The sequence below is a fragment of the Aethalodelphis obliquidens genome, unplaced genomic scaffold (assembly GCF_003676395.1).
Source record: "Aethalodelphis obliquidens isolate GAN/ISIS:26980383/991018 unplaced genomic scaffold, ASM367639v1 scaffold87, whole genome shotgun sequence".
NCBI classification, from domain to species: Eukaryota; Metazoa; Chordata; class Mammalia; order Artiodactyla; family Delphinidae; genus Aethalodelphis; species Aethalodelphis obliquidens.
The window spans coordinates 6,961,680-6,987,978 of record NW_020838031.1 but is presented as its reverse complement, the minus strand read 5'-3'; the positions used below and the strand labels follow the sequence as shown (position 1 = coordinate 6,987,978).

The 26,299-nt window shown below is 39.4% G+C and overlaps 1 protein-coding gene across 2 annotated transcripts in view; it reads left to right on the top strand.

The window, feature by feature from the left end:
- Positions 1-23,406: 23,406 nt before the first annotated feature.
- Positions 23,407-26,299, top strand: part of HEATR1 (HEAT repeat containing 1) — a 47,698-nt gene continuing 44,805 nt past the window's right edge. The window contains exons 1-3 of one of the 2 annotated variants that reach the window (XM_027094000.1): positions 23,407-23,507; positions 23,810-23,983; positions 24,556-24,772. In XM_027094000.1, the coding sequence (XP_026949801.1) occupies positions 23,842-23,983; positions 24,556-24,772 (359 nt within the window). In that variant the 5' untranslated portion in view covers positions 23,407-23,507; positions 23,810-23,841. Of the gene's footprint in view, positions 23,508-23,712; positions 23,731-23,809; positions 23,984-24,555; positions 24,773-26,299 lie in introns of those variants that run through there. The other variant, XM_027094001.1, reaches the window with a different exon arrangement.

Sequence of the window (26,299 nt, the reverse complement as noted above, 5' to 3'; positions counted from 1 at the left end):
TTATAACTGGAAGTTTGTACCTCTTGACTCTCTTCACCCATTTCTCCCATCCTCCCACCCTCTCACCCCCATCTCTGGCAACCACCAGTCAATCTATGAGTTCAGTTGTTTGTTTGTTTTCAGATTCCACATATAAGCAAGATCATATAGTATTTGTCTTCTCCGTCTGACTTACTTCACTTAGCATAATGCCCTCAGAACCCATCCATGCTGTTGCAAATGGCAAGATTTCCTTCTCTTTTTATGGCTGAGTAATCTTGTGTAATATTTTTATGAGTAATAAAATATAAATATATAAAATATACTTTACACCATAATATATAGCACATTTTTCTTTATCCACTTATCCATTAATGGACTTTTAGGTTGTTTCCTTACCTTGGCTGGTGTAAATCATGCTGCAATGAACATTGGGGTGCATGTATCTTTTCAAATTAAGGTTTTTGTTTTCTTTGGATAAATACCCAGAAGCGGATTTGCTGGATCATTTGGTAGTTCTATTTTTTATTTTTTGAGGAATGTCTATACTGTTTTCCATAGTGGCTGCACTAATTTACATTCCCATTGACAGCACACAAGTGTTCCATTTTCTCCACGTCCTTGCCAACACTTGTTATTTCTTGTCTTTTTTTAAATTTACTTTTTAAAGTAGAGTTGAATTACAATGTTGTGTTAATTACTGCTGTACAGCACAGTGACTCAGTTATGCACATATATACATTCTTTTTCATATTCTTTTCCATTATGATTTATCACAGGATATTGAATATAGGTCCCTGTTCTATACAGTAGGACCTGTTGTTTATCCATTCTCTCTATATATAACAGTTTGCATCTGCTAACCCCAAACTCCCAATTATTTCCTCCCCCACCCTCTCCCCCTTGGCAACCACCAGTCTATTCTCTATGTTCCTGCTTCTGTTTCTGTTTCATAGATAGGTTCATTTGTGTCATATTTTAGATTCCACATGTAAGTGATATCATATGTTATTTGCCTTTCTCTTTCTGACTCTGAGCACATTTTCATATACCTGTTGGCCATTTGTATGTCTTCTTTGGGAAAATGTCTATTTAGATCCTCTGACCATTTTTAACTTGGACTGTTTTTTTTTTTTTCCTACTGAGTTGTGTGAGTTCTTTATCTCTTTTGGATATTAACCCCTTATCAGATATATACTTTGCAAATATTTTCTCCCATTTGGTAGGCTGCTTTTTCATTTTGTTGATGGATTCCTTTGCTGTGCAGAAATTTCTTAGTTTGATATAGTCCCACTTATTTATTTTTGCTTTTGTCACCTTTGCTTTTGGTGTCAAATCCAAAAAAATCATTGCCAAGGCTGATGTCAAGGAGCTTACTGACTATGTTTTCTTCTAGGAATTTTATAGTTTCAGGCCTTATGTCCAAGTCTTTAAACCATTTTGAGTTAATTTTTGTGTGTGGTGTAAGAGAGCGGTCCAGTTTTATTCTTCTGCGTGTAGCTGTACAGTTTTCCCAAGACCATTTATTGAAGAGACTGCCCCTTCCCTATTGTACGTTCTTGTCTCTTTTGTCATAAATTAATTGATAATATATGTGTAGATCTGTTTCTGGGTTGTCAATTCTGTTCCACCGATCTATGTATCTGTTTATTTTCCAATACCATTCTATTTCCAGTCTTCCCACTGTTAGCCATTCTGGTGCATATGTAGTAAAATTTCACCGTGGCTTTAGTTTGACTGTTTATAATCGATGCTAAGAACATATCCATATATTTATTACACATTTAGAGACTGTCTTTTTTGAAATGACTGTTAAAGACTTCTGCCCAGTTTTCTATTGGGTTGTCTATCTTTTCTTTTTGATTTGAAGCCGTTCCCTAAATATTCTGCATATGAGCCATTTGTCAGATATACATATGGCAAATGTTTTCTCTCTAATCTTTGGCCTGCCTTTGCACTATCTTAGTGGTGTTTTTCAAGAAACTTGTCTTTTAAGTATCACTACTCCTAGATGGCCAATTGCTAAACTCGACTTCCCAGTGGGGTCCCCCCATTTCTCTGGGTTCTCTCTAACCTAACTGCTGCCTGTGCCATTGCTTCCAGGACAATGTCTCCTGCTGGCTACGTTGAACACCCTGGGAGTGCAGTGCACCTGTTCCTGTCCTTTCGGGACCTGCCCCATCTCAGTGGGCAGATCTGGTTCCAAGTTCTAGTATTTTCCGGTCTTCTCAGACTCCCTGCAGTTAACTAGCTGTGCCCAATTGTGTTCTGAAAATAAGTTCAGGATGTCCAAACAATTGACTTATAAATGAACTTTGGAGCCCACGACTTTGGTCATTGGGGTAGCCCTAGATATTCTATTTCCTTCTGCCTTAGTCACTTAGGATCAAGTATCAGTACTTCTAGCCAAAAGGAACTGAAATTTTAAAACCATAATTGTGGATCATCAAGACAGCTCTGCAACTTAGTACCAGCCTACCAATCTATGGGAGAAGTTACACTATGAGAAAATGAAACTTTTAAGCCAAGTTGAGAAATTCAACAAGTAATGATTGACATGTGTCAGTCACTGTTCCAAACTCTACAGAAGTAACAAAAGAAAAAAAACCAGACACCAATCCATGCATACACGACACATATTTTAGATGGAGCAACAGATAGCAAACAAGCTAAATAAGTAAAACATTTAGCACGTTAGGTAATAAGTGCTAAGGGGAGGTAGGTGTGTCATGACAGAGGAGTTGGGTTGATAGTTTTAGGTGGAATTTCCAGGTAAGCGCTCACCAAAAGAGTGATATTTGAGCAAAGACCTGAAAAAAGGGAAAGAGCCATGGAGATATCTGGGGGAAGAACATTTAAGGCAGAGGAAACAGCAAGTACAGAGGCCCTGAGATGGAAGTGTATCTCTTGCGTTGGAAAAGCAGCGAGCACCAAAGAGGCAAATGTGGCTGAAATCAAGAGAGAAAAGAAGAGAGAAATAGGAGAAGAAGCCAAAGAAATGTAAGGGGTAAGTAGGGCCTTATAGGTCATTGACTTACAATACGCATAAGACTACACCAATTTGGTATGGTGATGTTCAGAGGCCAAGTTCACCACCTTGTGTGTTGATAAGAAGGATGGTTGTAATTTGGGAGTCGTTAGGAAAAGCATGCTGCAGCCCTGACAAAAAAAGGAAAAATGAGCCATGGAAAGGGAAGGGCTAGAGGCTGCACTACTGGATCAAGGGTTTGGCTGGGGGTAAGTGAGGAACACTGAGATCCTGAGTCCACAGAGACAAGAAGCTTCAAGGAAAGGCCAGGACACAGGGCAGAATTAACAAACTCCAGACACAGAGGTTCAGCAGTGCCTGGCTGGCTTCTTGCAGAGAATTAATAAATGAGGAAATGGGCTGAGGTCACATTAAGAGATCTTACTGGTACAGGGCTCATTATTCAAGGATCAAGTTCTCTGCAGTGTCTGCCTGCTATGGGTCAGTCTCTAGTCCCTCAAATTATTAGGTTTTTAAAAAATATTTTGTGAAGATGTAATGATTTTTATCAGCAAAAAAATTAGTCCATCTTAGGTACTATACCAGTACTGGAAGTGAGACTTCTTTTATTACTTTTCTTAAATTCAAGATGTTGGCTGTCGTCTTCAGCAACATGTGTTTCGTTAGTTCTGACTTAAACTCCTCTTTCTAGCAATTCTTCTGAAATAAGATGTATTTTTCTTCGTTGGCTTATTGGGCTCTGGTCTGATATTAGATTGACTAAGTTGATAGCTCCCTCTGTGTAATAAAAGCTGAAGCTGTCTCTCCTCCTATGGCTTGACAATATAGAACAAGGTAGGTGGACAGTCCCATTGAGGATCACAGACAAAATCTTTCTGTTCTCAGTTTCTTCTTATTTCCTAGCCTCAGGATCAGTGATGACTCAGGACATTATTGAACTGTGTATCAGTAATCATTGCTAGGTACCAATATTACTGCAAACAGTGGTTTAAAACAACACATTTATTATCTCACACTTCCTGTGGGTCAGAAATCCAGGCACAGCCAGGCTGGGTCATCTGCTTCAGCATCTCACAAACCTGCAATTAAAGTGTCAGCAGGGGGGCTTCCCTGGTGGTGCAGTGGTTGAGAGTCCGCCTGCCGATGCAGGGGACACGGGTTCGTGCCCCGGTCTGGGAAGATCCCACATGCCGCGGAGCGGCTAGGCCCGTGAGCCATGGCCACTGAGCCTGCACGTCCAGAGCCTGTGCTCCGCAACGGGAGAGGCCACAACAGTGAGAGGCCTGCGTAGTGGGAAAAAAAAAAGGATCAGCAGGGGCTTAGGGCTCATCTAAGGCTCAAGGGAAGGACCCACGTCCAAGCTCATGTGGCTGTCGGCAGCATTCATTTCTTTGGGGGCTATTGGACTGAAGGCCTCCATTTCTCTCTGGCTGTCAGCTGGAGGCTGCCCTAAGTTCCTTGCCAGGTGGGTCTTCCCAACAGTTCCTTGTTTCCTCAAAGCCAACAAGGAGGAGAGTCTCCTGGCAAGATTAATGTCACAATTGTATGCAATGTAATCACACATATCTTGTCACCATTGCCATATTCTGTTGGTTAGAAGCAAGTCATAGGTCTCATCTTCACTCAAAAGGCGAGTGTTATAGAAAGGCATGAGGACAAGTACAGGGGCTATGGGGACCACTTTAGGACCTGTCTGCCTCTTGGGGCCAGGAAGACCAGACACACTCATGCATTCGAAGTCAACCTACCATAGGAAGTAACATCGATTTTAGCAGTACATGTTCTACCCAGGAGCCTCTCCTTTGTGGTCTTCACGTAAGAGTTTCCTGATATCTTAGCCTCCATGCTCTTCCCTGGTACCTGGAGAGCAGCTCACCCTCACACATGGCAAACGGTCTACTTCTCCTAGCTGCTGCTACAGCTACCCGGTCCAGGTGAGGCACAGAAAGTGAAGTTACAAGTGAGCCTCCCTCAGGTGGCACATACCCAGAATTCTCTCTTAAATATATTTTTTAGTAACATGGGATATTTTCCACCGCTTAAGTGTTTGGAAAATAGTTAAATAAATTTGACACCCATAAATTATAGTACACTCAAATTATGTCGCTATTAACAGAGATTTTACCATGGAAAAATGTTCCTGGAGAGGGGGGAACAGTTTGAAACAACAGTAGATATTTCAAACATGATTCCTTTTAAATATATGCATGTATGTGTCTATAAATGTTAAAAGTGGTTATCTCTAGGTGATAAGGATAATAGGTGATTTTATAGTTCTTCTTTTGACTTAGCTATATCAAAAAATACAGTGAAATGTATTACTTTTGTATTGAAAGTCCAAGCTTTAGAAGTTTTTGCTCATTTTTATTTGAGGGTGTGATCTACTGGAGATTGAGCACTGTGTTATGTATCTCTGTATTTCTAGCAAAACTCCCTTGGACATATTAAGCTCTTAATAAATGTTTTTTGACAAACATATGGGTTTCAGAAGATTTAAAACCAATGTCAAGATATTCTGTGGAGATATGCAGCAAGACTAATTTATATGCAGTGTTACAAACAAAAAAAATATCTCCAAAACTTGCACTCCACTTCTTCTAAGGAACCAACTCCACTCCACCTTCCCCAATGCAATCAACTATTATAGGAGGCAAAGGTGGCAGATGGCATGGTTCCTGGTTAAGGATAGTTTAGACAAGTGAAATTCACAGATAATCTAGTTTTTCTTGTTTTAATCTATAGTTTCAACCATCTTCCTCGATATGACTTCTGAAATGAGTACTAAGAAGAAAAATGGAAGGAATTGTCATTACATTTCCTATTTCGGACCACCACTCTAGGAGTTGGTAATAAGTATACAATTGATTTTGAACTTTAGGATGAATGAGGAGGAAAAATAAGGAACCAAGTAAATAACCCTTGTAATATTGGGAACTTACTATAAATAATTCCTTGTTATTTTTTACTTCACCCAAAACAAACTGTTTTTCACCAGGAGTGAGTGGGCTAGAGAATTTTTCCCCAAGAGTACTAGATGGTAACATATCACGATATGTTTATAAGTTGTTATTTCAGCACTGAATTTTAATGCTTACACTATTTTTAAGGAATATGGGCAAGTATAACTTGGGTCCTATTTTACAGAGGGGAATATCAAAGCATGGAAAGAGGCTAAAAAATTTTTACAAGATGGAAAAGTCAATGGCCTATTAAATAATAGATATTTTTACTTTGAAAGTCAGTGGTCCATCAAATAATAGCTATTAATATCATTGATCAATCTGTCTTTAGTATGACTAAGACCTTTTTACCTCCTACTCAATGTTTTCTTTCTTTTTTTAATGTATGAAAAAAAAATTTTAATTTTATTGAAGTATAGATGATTTACAATGTTGTGTTAATTTCTGCTGTACAGCAAAGTGATTGTTATACAAATATATATTCTTTTCCGTTATGGTTTACCCCAGGATATTGAATATAGTTCTTTGTGCTATGCAGTAGGACCTTGTTGTTTATCCATCTTATATATAATAGTTTGCATCTGCTAATCCCACACTCCCAATCCTTCTCTCTCCCCGTCGTTGGCAACAAGTCTGTTCTCTGTGTCTGTGAGTCTGTTTCCATTTCGTAAATAAGTTCGTTTGTGTCCTATTTTAGATGACACATATAAGTGATATCATATGGTATTTGTCTTCCTCTTTCTGACTTACCTCACTTAGTATGATAATCTCTAGGTCCATCCATGCTACTCAACGTTTTCTTGATTCCTAGGAAAATAAAACAACAAATCAATAATTAGATCATTGGTCTTTTCTTTTTCCTTCTACAATCCTAATATTTTATGATGATTAGCTCAGTTTCCCCTTTTTAGTCTACTCGTTGCCTAATCGTTTTCTCAGGACCCAAGACGGGGCTTTTCAGCTACAGACTCTTCAGCCTTGGCTTAGTAACAGAGCTGTCCACCAACATCATGATCCCAGCAAGAGTTTGCTGGTGTGTCCCATCTTGGGTTTTCCCATATAATTGTAGCTACTACCTCAATCTCATCTAGGTTCAAACAGCTGCTGCACTTTCCTCATTTATCATCCCTAAAAAAAAAAAAAAGACCCTGCCATGTACTAGACACTGTGTAAGGCCTGGCTGAAGGATGGGGTGAGGAAAGGAAAACCCAGTTACAGCTGCTGCTTTCCTGTGGCCAGAATGTTTTTCCTTTCCCTTTCACTCTATAACACACCTTCTTTCTCTACCATCTTCCACAAGTCCCTGCTTGGAAGTCCCCTGGCTTTGTACGTCCAATGTTTGAAATCTGAGCTCCACCCAGGCAAATCAACAGTCTACTTACCTCTTTTCTCTCTTTCCTTGTATTTTAGTCTCCTTTTCTCTCTCTCTATTGAAGTCCACTTTTTCTTTAAAAAGGTCAAACTTCAATTAGACCTTGCCTCATATTAACAAATTAATATGAGGTTATGTCATGCCCTTCCAGGAGTGCCTAAAGTTGACTATTGTTCTCAGAAATGACATTCAGGGGACTTCCCTGGTGGCCCAGTGGTTAAGACTCCACCTGCCAATGCAGGGGACACGGGTTCGAGCCCTGGTCCGGGAAGATCCCACATGCCGCGGAGCAACTAAGCCCGTGCGCTGCAACTACTGACCCTGCATTCTTGAGCCCGTGAGCCACAACTACTGAGCCCATGTGCCACAACTACTGAAGCCCGTGCGCCTAGAGCCCGTGCGCCGCAACGAGAGAAGCCACAGCAATGAGAAGACCACGCACCACAGTGAAGAGTAGCCCATGCTCGCTGCAACTAGAGAAAGCCCGCGTGCAGCAACGAAGACCCAACGCAGCCAAAAATAAATTAATTTTTTTAAAAAAGAAATGACATTCAGGAAGTATTGTTTTAAGTTAAATTGGCTTCCAGGTCTTCAAACATTTTTTTCTGATGTCAAAAGTACACATTCTTTCAACAAAACCAGAAACTGCAAGGAACACAGAGAAGAAAACAGAAAACAGAGTTTCATCATCCTGAGTTAATGCTAATATTGGCATACATTTCTTTCAAGATCTTATTTTATGCATGTATGATTGCATATAAAAATATATGTTTACTGGGCTTCCCTGGTGGCGCAGTGGTTGAGAGTCCGCCTGCCGATGCAGGGGACGCGGGTTCGTGCCCCGGTCCGGGAGGATCCCACATGTCGCGGAGCGGCTGGGCCCGTGAGTGATGACCGCTGAGCCTACGCGGCCGGAGCCTGTGCTCTGCCACGGGAGAGACCACAACAGTGAGAGGCCCACGTACCGCAAAAAAAACAAAAACAAAAACAAAAACAAAAACATGTTTACTGAGTAGGGATAATTTGAGATACACACTTTTGGTATCTTTTTTTATTTAGCATAGAGACATTTTCCAACATAATTAAATGTTCAATTAAACAGGCAATTACCCTTGAATTACTTTCAGATGTTTCTCTTCATCTATTAATTGGGAAAAAGATCAGCCCAATAATTATGGCCATTCCTAAAGTTTGAAAATTCTAACTCCACACTGGGAAATTTTTAATCACTAAAAGTAACTTAAAACTTAAATATACGGAAAAAGCTACTATTGCTGTAGATTTTAAACAAAGATTTCATATATTTTATTTTACTTAATGCTGCCATCCATCATGAATACCAAAATGCAGCTAAAAATAACAACAATAGTAAGACTGCAGAAGATATTCTAAGGACAGATGAGGAAGCATGATAGCAAATACCTCTGTAGTTTGAGAATAGACTTTTGAGCTCTGTTGGAAAGTCTGGGTCTTCTGTTCAACTATGAAATAATATCCAGGTTAATTTCGGTCCTGTCTTTGTGGGCTAGTGGTTAGGGAAATGGTCAGAACTGGTCATCTGAGTAAAATATGGTAACCATCAATGAATATTTCCATGATGATTACAATAGTACATAGAGAAAAAATTTTTGAGAAGGATGTATTGTTGTTTAAGAGACCCAAAAATTTATGTGCCTTGATAAAAGCAGGAAACCACACATTTTACCTACTTTCTTAAGAAATATGAGATCTGACTAGATCTGTGGGAAGCTAGATGTTCAGGTAGTCTCTCAAGGCCTTGCTGTAGGAGAAAAAGCATCTGATTGGGATTAGAAAACCTGGGTTCTCGTCCTGTCATCTTCACTAACCATTTGAGTGATTTGAACAAGTTACTTCACTTATCTGAGGCTCAGATTTTTTTTCCAAAAAAAGAAAAAGGAAAAAGAAAAGACAAAAATAATGCATGCTTATTGTAAAATTTTAAGCAATATTTAAGTATGTAAAGTAAAAATGTACTTTGCCTCACTCTCTGAGTGTACTCCATGGTATAACCACTGTTTAAAATTTGGTGTACATCACTCTATACATTTCTTTATAAGCAGTTAAATATAGTTTTAAAATAAAAATAGGATCAAACTCTATATATTCTTTTTTTTAACATCTTTATTGGAGTATAATTGCTTTACAATGGTGTGTTAGTTTCTGCTTTACAACAAAATGAATCAGTTATATATATATACATATGTTCCCATATCTCCTCCCTCTTGCATCTCCCTCCCTCCCACCCTCCCTATCCCACCCCTCCAGGCGGTCACAAAGCACCGAGCTGATCTCCCTGTGCCATGCAGCTGCTTCCCACTAGCTATCTACCTTACGTATGGTAGTGTATATATGTCCATGCCACTCTCTCACTTTGTCACAGCTTACCCTTCCCCCTCCCCATATCCTCAAGTCCATGCTCTAGTAGGTCTGTGTCTTTATTCCTGTCTTACCCCTAGGTTCTTCATGACATTTTTTTTCTTAAATTCTATATATATGTGTTAGCATACGGTATTTGTCTCTCTCTTTCTGACTTACTTCACTCTGTATGACAGACTCTAGGTCTATCCACCTCATTACAAATAGCTCAATTTCGTTTCTTTTTATGGCTGAGTAATATTCCATTGTATATATGTGCCACATCTTCTTTATCCATTCATCCGATGATGGACACTTAGGTTGTTTCCATCTCCGGGCTATTGTAAATAGAGCTGCAATGAACATTTTGGTACATGACTCTTTTTGAATTATGGTTTTCTCAGGGTATATGCCCATTAGTGGGATTGCTGGGTCATATGGTAGTTCTATTTGTAGTTTTTTAAGGAACTTCCATACTGTTCTCCACAGTGGCTGTATCAATTTACATTCCCACCAACAGTGCAAGAGGGTTCGTGGACATTCCAACTGCTGTCTTATATTTCGTGGTACAGAGATAACCCTAATTGGTGAAACAGTTTCCATTACTGATGGACATTTACTTTGACCCCAATTTTTCACCATCTAAAAGTCATGAAACAGGGACTTCCCTGGAAGTCCAACGGTTAAGGCTCCATGCTTCCACTGCAGGGGGTGTGGGTTTGATCCCTGGTTGGGGAACTAGGATCTTGTGTGCCTAGCGGCATGGCCAAAAAGTAAAAAATAAAAAATCATGAAACAAGCACATTGGAACATATATTCTCATGTGTATGTATTAGGTTCCGTTAGGATAGCTTTTTAAAAATGAGCCAAAAGGTATATATATTTTAAGTTTGTGTAGGTGGTGAGAAACTGTGATCCAAAATCATACCATTTGATGTTTCCCCTAATTCCCCCTGCACACTTTAACCAACATTAAATATCACATATCTTCTTATATTCTGCCAGTCTGATCAGTGAAAATGGAACCTTATTGAAACTTTCTTAATCTATAAAAGGAAGAGTTGGATTGCATGATCTCTAAGGACCTCTGGGTTCTAAAATGTTACATGTGGAATTATGTGGAAAACATAATTGCTTTCCCTAAAGACCTAAATGTCTGCCATCATAATGGACTTTTCCGAGCCCTTCCTGACCCATCTGCAAAACTATAATGCACAGTCCTGAGAGTTTCTGCTGAGGGGTTCCAGAGGAGGTTGGACATCTATTTAGAGATATGGGACCTGACAATCTCATCTGAAGTGAACGAAGACAATTGTTGCTATTTTCAGCAATTTTAACTAAAAGGGAGGAAACAGTACCCAAAAAAAAAAAAAAGTAACAAAAAGGCTAAAAATATATAATCCTTCCTTCAATACTGTATGTTATAAATAAACCAAGGACAATAGCTCGGTACTTAAGATCTAGCATTTGACAGGGACTCTGTAACTATTGGTAATAATTCTACTGATGAAACTATCTCTGTTAATGTCTTCTTTCTGGCTAAACTTTAGATATGTAGATACTAGGCTAAGGCTAATAAAACTTTCAGTTAGCCCTAGGGGGAAAAAAGATTATGACAGAGCAATGGAAAATCTACCCAGGGGAAGGTTAATTTGATTGATGTGCCCTTCTGGCTTTGGCACTCAATTGCTCTATTAAGAGTTACGTCTTGCAAGTAGCAGTTTGGAAGCTGTCTCCTAGATTTAAGGTACTCCTGAGTTTCCCTCCAGCTCCGAAAGTTGGTAAAGGCTTATGTCTTAGTTACCATTGGCTTTTGTTTAATGCTTTCCTTTCAGGTAGCTCTTTTTTTTTTTTTTTTTTTTTGCCGTACACGGGCCTCTCACTGCTGTGGCTATTCCCGCTGCGGAGCACAGGCTCCAGACGCGCAGGCTCAGCGGCCATGGCTCACGGGCCCAGCCGCTCCGCGGCATGTGGGATCTTCCAGGACCGGCGCACGAACCCGTGTCCCCTGCATCTGCAGGCGGACTCTAAAGCACTGCGCCACCAGGGAAGCCCCAGGTAGCTCTTTTTATTTCATAAAATCCTTGTGCAGTTTTAAAACTTTTACTTTTCAAATTTTCAATCAATCATACTATAAAAATGGAGGAAATAATTTCTAAACGGCACCTGTAGGGATTTTTAAAAAATATTTTATTTATTTATTTATTTTTGGCTGAGTTGGGTCTTAGTTGCGTTGCACAGGCTCCAGAGTGCGTGGGCTCTGTAGTTGCGGCACCTGGGCTCTCTAGCTGTGGCCCACGGGCTCAGTAGTTGCTGTGCACGGGTTTAGTTGCCCCGCAGCATATGGAATCTGAGTTCCCAGACCAAGGATCGAACTTCAGTCCCCTGCATTGGAAGGTGATTCTTAACCACTAGACCACCAGGGAAGTCCCTGTAGGGAAATTTATTAAAATGTTAACATAACCCCAGGACTGAACCATTATAATCACCTCCTACTGGCCTCTCTGCCACCAGCCTTCGCTCCTTTGACCCAACCTACAACGTCCCTGCCTTATAGAAGATTTGGCTTAGAGCATCTTCCGTATCTGATCTTGGTCTCCTGATCCCACTTCCTTCCTCACCTTTTTCCTTCTAGCATACCCCACGTTCTGGGCATGTCAGCCTGGCAGTTCTCCGAATTCTCTATTCTGTATCTCCGTGCCTTTTCACAGGTGGACCCACTACCCAGGATGACTTGTCCCCCGGCATGTCATCCCCTTGTTTGTTTCTATTCAACGTTTCAAGATGCAGCTCAAATGTCACCTTCTCTGGGCAGATGACCTCCCCAGGGAAAGCTGACCCCTTCTGTGCCCTCAATGTCTGGTCTCGTGCCTGTTAAACAGATGGCAGAGGTTATTTTCAATGGCTGCTTTCTGTACTAGACTCTGCTAACGCCTCTTTCTGGGTAAATACAGGCTCTGTGTATCGGTCATCTTTCCAGCATTTATCAAAGTGCTGGGCATACTGTACAGACGTAATTAGTGTTCATTGAATTGACTTGAATTGAATGACACAGTGGCAAATCTGAGTGTATTTGGAGACTCATTTTATTGGCGATCATGGAATAAGTTCCAAGAAAGCATTGTCATATAAACTACACTTATAAATCATGCAAACTCCGAACGAATCACGTCTGTGGCACAGTGATCCTAGTCCCCTTATTATTGGGAGAAGGAGGTATGAGAAAGATTTCATTCTGTTATTTTTACAGTCTTCTTTGATGTACTTCTTGTACAATAGCCATGGTTCCCTAAAGATTCTGTGATCTTTTGAGCTGTTTGAAAGCACATTCAATGAAAACACAAGACTAACCACATGTGTGAAGTAAAATACAATTTGCTTTGTTAGTTTTCATCCAATTAATTTTTTAAAGGTATACCACCATCCCCAACCTTTAAAATGTTCAAAGAATTTTGACACGACCAATTTTGGAGTTTTAATGGAATGGATTCCCCCTCTACCTATCTGACAGTCCAAAATAATAACTGCCTATACATACATACCTCACCCTTTAATCTAAGACCTTCAATTCCTTAATGTCTGCAATTATGCTGATAGCTTAAAATTTTTATAAGTATAATGACTTTTACAGAAAAGTCCTCTGAGATACATACTGAAAAATTTCTCAGTGTCTTTATAAGTATATTAAATGGAGTTAATTCATTTCATTACTCCGTCTGTAATAGAAACCTGATTCCCAGAATGGAATGTCTTTTTCAAAGTATGCTGTTTGTTCCCAGGCTAAAGAAAAAGCCTTTAAAAAAGAATAGCATAAGGTGTAAACTTCCGGTTATAAAATAAATAAGTACTAAGGTTGTAATGTACAACATGGTGACTATAGTTAGCACTGCTTTATGATATATAGGAAAATTAAGAGAATAAATCCTGAGTTCTCATCATAAGAAGAAAAATTTTTCCTTTTTTCTTTCCTTTTACTGTATCTATCTACACGAGAAGATGGATTTTAGCTGTACCTAATGTGGTGGTAGGTTAATTATTTCTCAATCAAACTGGAAAAAAATAGCATATCACAAAATGTCCATTTTTATTTAAATACTTGTTAATAGATATTCTCTAATCAATTATATGGAGTTATTTATGAAGAAAAATGTTAACTATATTAATTAAGGTTTAAATATTAGAGGCTGACTTAAAATGGAAAATGACATGTAAAAATGGTTTGTATGCATAGATAAATTAGAAAAAGACCTTTGATTATATTTTTCATTTGTAGTTGATCTTTGATTATTTTTGTTTAAAACTATCAAATTATAGTTTTAAGTTTATAATTTAAATTTTATACTTATATTAACTGTATATTTAATTATATATAATTATGCTTTTTAAAATCTACCATTCCACACAATAAAGTGACAACAGTCTGTTTACAGCTGTGGAACGTTGGATTGTTACAGACTTCCAGATATGGAATTAGGAAGTTAATGGGTCCAGACATATTTTGAATTCCTGATGCATATTTCCGAATTGCTTCTGAAAGGGTGACACCACTTTATAGTATCACTGGTAATGCATGAAAATATAAATTAAAAATCTGCTTTTTCCAGGAATAAACAATACTACTTTGTAAAAAAAGTTTGCTAATTTAGTAGATATTTGGTGCATTATTTTAATCTACATTGTTTGCTTTCTAACAGAGTTCAACATTTTCCTGTAAATTTAATAATTGGATTTTGTGTGTGTGAATCATTTGTTTCTGATTTTTGGCTGTTTGTCTATTGAAATCTTAGTGTTTTTCTCATTGTTATTATGAGCTATGTGTTATATGCATACATATATACATATATAATATCTTTTATCTTCTATATTTGCTGTTTTCTCACTCTGTTGATTGTCTTTTAAAAGTTGTTTAGTTTGTTTACATGTTATTTTAAAAAGCAGAACTACTTAAATTTGTCATTTATATGTAGTTATACCTGCTGACCTTTTCCTCAGTAATTGTTTTCTGAAACTTCTAGGAAGTCCTCTCTCATGACGTCCCCCAAATTGATAAATACGCAATTCCATTATTTTCTGGGTTTTCTAATATTTAAGTTTTTATATAAATTTTTGCCATGTGATTATGATGAGACTTGGTGTCATCTTCTTCTTGTTTCTTGTGTGGGTGTTTATTGAGCTTCCTGGATCTGTGGATTCATCATTGTTCATCAGTTTGGAACATGTCCAGCCATTATCTCTTTAAATGTTTTTTCTGCCTGCTCCCTTCCTTTGGGGAGTCCAATTACAAACACATTGTCCAATTGAAGTTGTCCCATAGTTTACTGATGCTTTGTTCATTTTTTTAAAAAAATTTTCTTTGCCCTGGGTGTTTCATTTGAATAGTTTCTATTGCTATGCTTTCAAATTCACTAATCTTTTCTTCTGTGATATCTACTTTGCCATTATACCCATGCAGTGTATTTTTCATCTCACACATTGTAGTTTCCTTCTTGAGTAGTTCAATGTAGGTCTTTTTCTTTTCGTTCTAATATCCCATGTCTCTTTTAACTTATTGAACATACAGAATATAGTTATAACAATTGTTTATTGTCCTTGTCTGCTAATTGTAACACCTGTGTTAGTTCTGTGTCTCTTTCAATTGATGTTTCTCCTCACTGCATGTTGTGTTTTCTTCCTTTTTTTGCATGCCTCATAATTTTTTTTTATTGCATGTCTCAGACATTGTGAAATTTACCTTGTTGGGTGCTGGCTGTTTTTGTTTTCCTTTAGACATGCTTGAGTTTTGCTCTGGAATGTGATTAGGTTACTTGGAAACAGTTTCATCTTCCATGTCTTGCTGTTAAGATGTTAGGTGGGATTGGAGCAGTGGTCAGTCAGGGGCAATTATTCCCCACTTCTGAGGCAAGATCTTTCCATGAATTCTACCCAGTCTTGAGACTTTCATCTCGCTGGTGACATGAGTGAGATGAAAGCCTCATGATTGGATAGAATTTCATTCCTGGTGAATACGGATATTGTTCCCTCTGATCCTTTCAGATGACTCTTTCCTCAGCTTGAGATAGCTTCCTCACAAGCAAGTGCTGACCATTACCTGAGGCGGACCCTCTGCATATCTTCAGAGCCCTCTCTGAGGTTTTTTTCTTCTTCATACTCTGACCCACAATCTCCAGCCACCTTGTCCTCCCTGGACTCTTAGCTCCATTTCTTCAACTCAGAGGGTCCGTTGTGTTCTGCCTGGGTTTCCTCTTCTTGGGCTGCAGCCAGGAGACTCTCCCAAGGCAGTAAACTGGGACAGCCATGGGGCTCACTTCGTTTATGTCATGTCTTTCTAGGATACTGGCAGCTTAGTTGCCTGATGTACAGTGTCTTGAAAACCATTGTTTCATATATTTTGTCCTCGTTTTGGTTGTTTCCAGTGAGAGTGTAAAAATGGTACCTGTTACTCCGTTCAGTTCAGAACTATAATTTCTTTAGGTATCTGGAATCCCTTCTTTCATATGGGTTGAAGGGCATATCTATTTTTATTTTTTTTTACTCCATCCAAATTATTTACCCCAACATTAATTAGTGAAAATTTTCTTCCCTGCTTGTTGTTGATATTTACATTGCACTATTTTAAACACGCACTTAAATTGGGGTTTATTTCTGGATCACCTCTTGGGTACTGGGGATCTATTTGTCTAATTTTGCCCCAGAGCTATGCTCTTTTACCGACAGGTGCTTTGTCATATATTTTTAATATGTGATAATGCTAATCTTCCCTATTATACTTTTCCATTAAGCGTTCCTCTGAGAATTTTTAATTTTATTCTGTTATTCTTTTATATCCGTTTAAGAGGCATTTTGTCAAATTTAAAAAACCATTCTGGGATTTTTCTTAAGACTGAATTAAATATGGAAATTAACTTGAGGATGGCCCACAGAAATTTTATATAATATTTGTCTTCCTATCCAGGAGCATAATACAGCTATCAATCTTCACCACTCATTCAAATCTTTCATTTTAATTTTCTAAAGGTTTTTATAGTTTCTTCACAAAGATCTTGTGAATATAAGTTTTCTCTCAGGTACTTCTGTGTATGTGTTTGCTATTGGAAATTGACCTTTTTTTTTTAAATTTTTTTAGAACATGTTTGGGGTAGGAGTTTATTAATTAATTAATTTATTTTTGCTGTGTTGGGTCTTCGTTTCTGTGTGAGGGCTTTCTCTAGTTGTGGCAAGCGGGGGCCACTCATCATTGCAGTGCGCGGGCCTCCCACTATCGCGGCTTCTCTTGTTGTGGAGCACAGGCTCCAGACGCGCAGGCTCAGCAGTTGTGGCTCACAGACCCAGTTGCTCTGCGGCATGTGGGATCCTCCCAGACCAGGGCTCGAACCCATGTCCCCTGCATTAGCAGGCAGATTCTCAACCACTGCGCCACCAGGGAAGCCCGGAAATTGACCTTTTTTTTGTCAATTTGTTTTGCTACAATTACAGATAAAATGTTCTTGACGCCACATGTGTGCCTGTGCGTCTGTGTGTATATACTTGCACTGATCTGGCTTCCCATATTCCATACTATATCCAGTTATTTTTAGAACTGAACCCTTGACTTTTCTAGGTATATAATCATGTCACTAGGAAATAATGGTATCTTTGTCACTTTATTTACAATACTTAATTCCATAAAATGGGTCGTGAAACTGGCTACAACATAGAGTTACACTACAAGAAATATTAGTCTGGATCCCACATTGAACTGAAAATAAATTGAAATCTTCATAGAATCCTTTTAAAAATACCAAAGGAAGAATCCAAATGTAACACAAAAGATTTTTATTTTTTCTATTTACTTCTTGTCTATCTAATATCATCTCACACAGGGAACTGCTCTTCAATTTATCCCCAAAACTCCTCTCTCTGCCCCACATTCTTCTTCAAATCCAGCTCACACAGAGCCAAGTCCTTCCCCCACCAGCACCACCCAAAGTTTCCTGGATTTTCTGATAACCCTATTAATTCCACTTTGCTGGCTTTCTTGGTTCTCTACATCACCATACCCTAACCAACAAAAAAAAATCTTTCCAGTGGCAAATATTCAATGGAATTTAAGTTAGGATGGGCCTGGGGCAGGGGCAGGAGGTGGATTCAGGCTACCCACACCTACCGTTTAGTGTACTTATCAAACAGATGACTTTGAATGCTTTTCATTAGCTAAGAAACTATAAACATTTTAAAGTCCCGTGGTTCTCTAAAATAATGTTGAAAACATTATTTTTTATTACATGTTATAATATATGGAAGAGTTAATGAACCAATTTTTATATGATTGTACATAATTTTCAAATTTAAAAAGTTTGAAAACTGCTGCTCCACAGAAGGTACCTGGAGGTATAGCTGAATGCACTCCGGAGTCAGGAAAATGCTCTGGTGCCATCTGCTGGTTCCTGAAATTATACCAGTTGCTCTGGTTGATTTCCAAACCACTTCTTTCAACTCCCAGCTCCCTACCAATGGCTTTCAAAATAACCAGAAAAATCATTGCAATTTTGGGTGGCAAGACCACAGTGCTCAACCTCATAATAATGTAGATTACTTTGTTTGGGACACAACATGAAAAAACAAATTCTTAACTTCTCAGTCATTGAACTAGTCATGTATTTGTTGGCCCTTGACTAAAATGTAGATTTCACATGCTGCATTTACAGTGCTAATTAGGTACATCTTACTTGGTTTGTCATCAATAGATACATTTTCAAGGAGACAGTATGCCATCAGTTGTAATATATGATGCAAATAATCTGCTAAAAATACAATTTTGAATTTTCTGAATGATTTACTTTTATTATAGTTAGAATAATTCTAAGTTATTCCTGTAACAATGCTACTCTTACTTGCATTCTGATACATATTTCCTGAACAGGAAGGAGATACAGATAGAGCTTACACACATTTACATTCATTCATTCATTTGTTCAGCTCATAAATATTTATTGTCAACCATATACCATGCACTTTACTGTGTAGCATGGATTCAGCCATAAACTTGAGGAAGCCCTGTCTTCAACACCATCCTTGGACCAGCATAAGGTCTGAACATGGATATCACAAATACATAAGAAATTTTTTTTTTTTTAATGTGGAAGCCTGTCCCTCAAAAACTGCCACTTAGGTCTGCACATCCTATAACTCTGAATCTCCAGTCTCTGATTTTTGTATTTAAATTTCAGGGAAACAGGTCTCTTAACCTGTGTCCTCAAATAAAAGAAAAAAGCCTGTTTGAATGTTCTGGTTTGTGGATTGTACTGTTTCTGGACACTGCTTCAGAGTAGGGGGAAGATTTGAATCTGGAAGTGCTTAGATAAGAGAAAGGATAAATTGATGAACTTGTCACAATCTTCCTTTCAGACTGCATGTACACATTAGATTTTTGCATAGTAAAGTATTATTCCTAAGTAGTTCCAAACATGTAGTTTCCTGTTTCCTTTTTTTTTGCGGTAAGCGGGCCTCTCACTGCTGTGGCCTCTCCTGTTGCGGAGCACAGGCTCCGGACGCGCAGGCTCAGCGACCATGGCTCACGGGCCCAGCCGCTCCGCATCATGTGCGATCTTCCCGGACCGGGGCACAAACCTGTGTCCCCTGCATCGGCAGGTGGACTCTCAACCACTGCACCACCAGGGAAGCCCATCTTGTTTCCTTTTGTCTTCCAATTTATGGTTCTGGAGGTACTCAGGAATTACTGTACTACATGTTCTCAAAAATTGGATGTGGTAGCTGAGGATCCTTTAACCACATTAAACAATTCATAGGACTCTTACATTTAAAAATAGGTAGATATAGATATAACATGAATGAAGGGTGATACTGATTCTTTACACTGGCAACTAGAAGGACATGGATTAATAAACTTGTGAATAATTTTTTATGAAAATATTTTATTGAAATAAGGTTATAAAATTTTCCAAAACATTAAAAAAAAACTTTAACTTAATTTAATTTTATTTAAAACTTTCTCATTATAATCTGTACTTTTGCGTTCTTGAAGATAATTCTCTTGAAAACAAGTGAAAAATAATGTGTTTATTTTTACATAATTTATATTTTATGAAAATATATTCAAATTTTGTACACTTTGAATGTAATTAAATTTTATTTTTAAATCTCTTTTATCATTTTTGCCAATAGAACACAAATAATACAAGTCTGGATTAAACAACATAATTGGTAATTTTGCTGAAATGAAGGCAAAATTTTATGGGCTAAATATATAGGATATGTATTAGCTCTACATATCTTTATTACTCATCCGCAATCATCAGGCAATCAATATTGTACCCAGACAGTTACAATGGTAATTAAATGCTGCCATCTTTTGTATTTTGCTGTCTTTCGGCCGTATGAAAACATTTTCATGTTATCATTATAATTGTTTACTTGTCAAAATTGGAGGTTATAACATATCCGAGGTAACAGCGTGTGAGGTTGATTTATAACTCTTAAGTATTTAGACTGACAGGTGTGTGCCCCTCTGTATCCTTGCCCTGGCTCCAATATCATAGGGGCAGGCTCCATGCCAGCCTATATGGAGACAGTATTCTAGTGAGGGGATACAAGAAATAAATAGATATGCAAACAAATCAGATCATTTCAGGTAGCCGTAAGTGACATGAGGAAAATACAAGCATGGTGTATTTGATGGGCAGAAATTAGCCCTCTTGTGATTGGAGTAAATGTCAAGATCAACCCTAGCTGAGATATCTCCACTTTATCAAGAATTGTCACTCAGGTCTTAGCATAAATGTTCCCTCCTCAGAGGGTACTTCTCCAACCACTCAGACTAATGATGCCCTCCCTCTGTGACCCCTATCATATGGCTTTGTATTATTGTCATCAGACCCCTTATTACATTGCCTGATGGTTTTCCGATTTATCTGTTTGCCTTTTATCTGTCTCTTCCTGGTGGGATGTAAGCTCCACAAGAGTAGAGAACTTACCTGTCTTGTTCACCACCATATGCCTAGCCTGGTATAAAGTACACATGGAATGAATCAAAGTATCCGTGCTCTGGATTAAAGGGGAGTGGAGTGAGGAAGGGCTTTTTAAAAGTCCTTTTTAAAAATCCTTTTAAAAAGAACTCATTCATTCAAATCACTTATGAATTTGCTTTTTGGGGGTAGAGTCCTTGCTATGAAGAGTGATTGAAATAAGGAGTAGAATCATCACTCTGCCATATGACATCCCCCATAAGATGTAAGAATGCATGGTTAAAATACCGTCTCTGAAAATAATGTTTACACTTGCATCAAGAAATATGTATCACGGGCTTCCCTGGTGGCGCAGTGGTTGAGAGTCCGCCTGCCGATGCAGGTGACGCGGGTTCGTGCCCCGGTCCGGGAAGATCCCACATGCCGCGGAACGGCTGGGCCCGTGAGCCATGGCCGCTGACCCTGTGCGTCCGGAGCCTGTGCTCCGCAACGGGAGAAGCCACAAGAGGCCCGCGTACCGCAAAAAAGAAAAAAAAAAGAAATATGTATCACTACGGCTAAAATTTTGGATTTAATGAATGTAAAATGGCACAAGGCATTAAAAGGATTATAAGATAGGAGGAATTGCAGAGCTACAGATGATCTATAACCAATATTTTAAATTCAAATAACAACTGAGAAAGGACACTTGCTCTGGTCCTCGGCTGAATAATCAAACCAGGAGACAGGCTTATAATCACAAAAACTGAGGTGGTAATAATCAGAAAACAATTAGGAATATATCAAAGGAATTCTTTTTAAATTCTGGAGAAATTAGATGAGAATTCTAGGGAAATTCTGGAGAAAAAGATGCAACTCAAGATCACGGCATATTTTTTTAAATCAAAGCTTTTTGAAATGAATATTACGTTTATGGATCTCTGACTTGTTCTTTTTACTTTGCTAGTTTACTTCTTTTTAAAAAAATATATTTATTTATTTTTGGCTGTGTTGGGTCTTCGTTGCTGTGCGTGGGCTTTCTCTAGTTGCGGCAAGCGGGGCTACTCTTTGTTGCGGTGCGTGGGCTTCTCATTGCGGTGGCTTCTCTTGTTGCAGAGCAGGGGCTCTAGGCATGCGGGCTTCAGTAGTTGTGGAACGTAGGCTCAGAAGTTGTGGCTCACGGGCTCTAGAGCGCAGGCTCAGTAGTTGTGACGCACGGGCTCAGTTGCTCCGTGGCACACGGGATCTTCCCTGACCAGGGCTCGGGCCCGTGTCCCCTGCATTGGCAGGCGGATTCTTAACCACTGTGCCACCAGGGAAGCCCTGCTAGTTTGCTTCTAAAGTAAAATTCACACGGTACCATACACCATTGGAACTGACATAAAAATGGTTGAACCAAATACTTGCGGTAACTTTCCATTTATTTTCACTTTGATGAAGCTTTTAAAAATAGGATTTTTTTTTAGGCAAAAAACCAAATATGTCTTTGTGGATAAAAATAGGCCTGATTTTCATTTCTCACTACTTTCACTTCTCCCCAAACTGACTGCTTTTGTAAAGAAAAAAAAAAAATTCCTTTGAGAGATCTGTTGTTAAGGATGAAAGAGATACCACCAGAACTTGAAAAACCACACTACAAGGCAAGCAACACCCCATGCAAAAGGAGATTATTAACTGAAAAGATTTTTTTGGTTGTTTTAAATGCTGTTAAAGCAAAGCACAACAGAAGATTGTGTTCACAAAAGGGAGAGATCGGCACGGAGTATAGAAGTGAGCCCCCCAAACTGTAACTCTGTTTCCAACAGTCTCCAGGGAGGAATACTGACACCCTGGCATCGAAGAGCTCCACATCCTAAGAGAAACGAATGCATCCAAAAAAGATAGGTGGGATATCCAATTTCACTCCTGTGTCCTGTGCAGCTTCTTGGAGAGGCCAGTTCACTCCACTTGGGCACATACTGCTGCTTTGGGAACAGATTGTTGTATATCCATATGGGACACTCGTCAGCAACACCAATCTATAGTGACACCAAGAAGACCAATGGTTATCTGAGGCCGGCAGTGGGGTGGGCATCACAGCAAAGGGGCAAGAGGGAACTTTTTAGGGGCGATGGAAACTTTCTATGTCTTGAATGGGGAGATAGTGTTACCTGCTTATTCTTTTGTTAAAACTCATCGAATTGCTAAACTGAAGTGTGTGATTTCATTTGTAAATTACTTCTCACCAGGCTTAGTTTAAACCAACCAACCAACCAACAAAAAACAATGCGTGGCCTCCAAGAATGCAAAGTGGAGGAAGGGATGGCCCCCAAGCCCCTAGACGGGTGTGTCCAGAATGTGCGGAGCGGCTCGCACCGCAATCAGTAGCTCATCGCCTGAAATTCGTAGCTTCTTTTCGTTTTATAGAGGAGGTAAGAAACAGAGAGATGAGAATTCGGTGTAGCTCACACCGCCCAAAGGCGTTAGCGTGGGTATACGAACCCGGGCTGTGACATCACTGCGCGATGCTGCCGGTACCTAGTAAAAGCTGGATACGTATATGCTGAATGAATGATTCCGGCTACAGAACCTTAAAGCACACAAAAGACCCGCCCAGAAACTGAAACTTCCAGCCACAAGCCAAAAACGGACCACTAGCTCCCAGCTGGCGGACCGCAGATCCTGAGCCTGAAGTCCCGCGCGGCGGAGGGGCGGGGCTTCACTGCCTGGGGGCGGAGTCGCCTTTTTTTCATTCCGGCAAGCTTGTACCTCTTCACTTGCCGTAGTGCCTGAAACCGGAAGTTCGCCCGAGGAGTGGTCCACATTTCCGGGCGAGAGCTGGACTTATTGGTACCACGTGGGAGCTGCTGAGATACGTTGGCCTCTGAGTCCTGCCCCAAGTCGAGCTCCGGGTGAGCAGGAGCTGTGGGTCGGAGTGGTATACAGGGGAGCGTAAGGTGCCCGCGGGTTTTCGAGTCTCCGCGGAGTCGGGGCTGAGAAACGTTCGGCGCGGCCCCCGGGGCTGTAATTAGCTGTTAACGCTGTTGCTTTAGTGTTTGCACCTCCGGCGTCCGCGAGTCCCTGGGCAGCAGGTGATGTGCCCGCGACCGCGTTGAGTACGGAGGAAAGTTGCTTGTACGTGAGACATTTGCTGCTTACTGTTAAGCCACCTTGTTAATTTTGTAGAGGCGTCTCACGGGGTTATGTTTCTTAGCCTGTGTGTTTAGAAATCCGCTGGCCTGAAAGATGACGTCCTTAGCTCAGCAGCTCCAACGACTCGCCCTCCCTCAAAGTGATCCCAGCCTCTTATCTAGAGATGAAGTTGCCTCTTTGTTGTTTGACCCCAAGGAAGCGGCCACCATCGACAGGGACACCGCCTTTGCCATTGGTGAGCTACCCTTTAACTTAGGAAAGCTCTGGGAAGCGTGTGTTTCCAGGATGTTGGTGTATTTTCTTGTTTTCTTTTCTGACCCGCCCTCTTCCTCAGCGGTTTCTAACTTGCTAACCTCATTTACGTTGTTAAGGGGAAAGAGAATAACAAAAAGCCATGCGCTAGATGCGTGAAATGTATATAGGCAGCGGCATCTGAATGTCACAGGTGATAAACAAGGTTGGGGGGTCGTCTAAGCTGTAGAAAGGAGGAACAGTCAAAAGGGGCGGGAGGCTGTGGCTGGAGGGTTGGGGAGGAGCCTTCCTAGGACTGGCCTAATTATTGTATTGAAATTGTATTGTATTGAAAAAAGAAAAAAGGCCCTCTGCCAGAAGGTACTTTCTGTTCTCCTAGTTGGTGAGATGAGATTTATTCTCTATGTTGGAAACTAGAAATCTATGTTTGGGACTGTATTACAGATTATATATGCTAAAAGAATTCAGAGAGTTTTAGGCGAAAGTAACACTGTAAAAGAGGGGTGAGATGAGTTTGTTCACAAAGAATTGTTAAATAAAGTGGCCTTTTCCTAGGATGCACTGGCCTGGAAGAGCTGCTTGGTATTGATCCTTCCTTTGAGCGTTTTGAAGCACCGTTGTTCAGCCAGCTAGCAAAAACCTTGGAGCGGAGCGTTCAGACCAAGGCAGTGAACAAACAGCTGGATGAAAACATTTCATTATTTCTTATCCACCTATCTCCTTACTTCCTGCTGAAGCCGGCACAGAAGTGTCTGGAGTGGTTGATCCACAGGTAGCAAATGGAATTACGGAAATAATTATGGGCTAATAACATTTATCTTTTTAAATTTAAAGTTTAAAGTTGAAAAATCAGGTGTATTAAGAGATTAACACAATTTGTATTGGGTGAGGTAAGCATGCCCTTCTACTGTTGAACTCATTTCTGTTGATACTAAGAAGTAGAACTACTGAAGATCTTGAGTAAGTAGTCTAGCCTCGTTAGTTCTGAGGGGCTTGTGTCAGTTTGCCGTTACAAATTGTTACTGCATATTTGGGGCAAAGAGTGTTATTAAACCTCTTGCCAAAATAACAACAAAAAAAAAAGGTTTGGGAACAGGGTAAGAATATTCTCTAAAATACCATAACTTAAGAAAAACAATAATAGCTAATATGTATTGAACATTTGAACACCAGGCCTTCTGGTAAGCACTTTGTGTGCATTATCTCAGCGCTCACGACATTCCTGTGGGGAGATGCTTCTCTTATCCCCATTTTACAGTTGAGAAGACAGGTGTAGAAGAGTTAAGTTGGCTGAGTCACATGACTGGTAAGCAGAGATGCAAATTTTGTTTCCAAGGTCTGATCTTTACTTTGGAAATTGTCTCAGTAAGTTTATTCAGTTTATTTTCTCATTTATTTGTATTACATTGGTATTACATCATAGTTGACACATTTTAATTTTTTCTCCTATGTATGTTTTAAAAGTAGAAAGGCTTTCACTTCATTAATTAGAGGCATGGGGGTAAGGGAAGCTAGTGAATCATTGAGAAAACATAAGTGTAACCTGGGTCTTCTCATTATCGTATAATTAGATTCATCAGACAAAAAAAAAAGAATCAAACCTGTACTATTTCCCTCTGTCTTCTAGCATTTAATTTACCCCAAATAGATCGTTACTGTAAGGAGTACTTTTTGCGTTTGCTTTTGCATTTATTAATTCAGGTAACTTATTTATTTAGCAAACAGTAAGTTAAATACAAGGATGAATAGGCTGCCCTTTCTTACTCTTTTGAAAGAAATGCCACAATAAGGGTGTATACAAAGTTTGGGGCGTGTGGTGCTGCCTGAAGTAGTTGAGGAAAGCTTCATGGAGAAAGTGATGTCTTGGCTAGTACTAAAGCCATAGTATAGAACTAATAAAAGGCAAGGGGTGTGGTGCTGTAAGAAAGGTACAGGTGAAAGGATAGGAGAGTTTAGACAGATGTAAGAGGGATCACCTGGCTGGGAGAATTAAGAAAAGCATCTTGAAAAAGAATGCATTTGAGCCAGATCTTAAAGACTAGACAGGATGTAATGGATCTGACAGAGTTAATAAATCTGTTTTACGTTATTAGGGTGGTGTGACCAATACCAAGTTTTGTAAAGTTCATGCACAAATTAAATATGGTTGTAATTTGATCTTTTTGTTTTATTCAGAGAAGATAATATGATTTTCTTTATAATTAGTCTTCTGGTTTTAGGATTATGATAGTTAGGTGAGGTGAGGAAACTAAGCTGTGGAAGGTGAACTTTGGAGCATGGAGAGAAGCTGAGTGTTGCT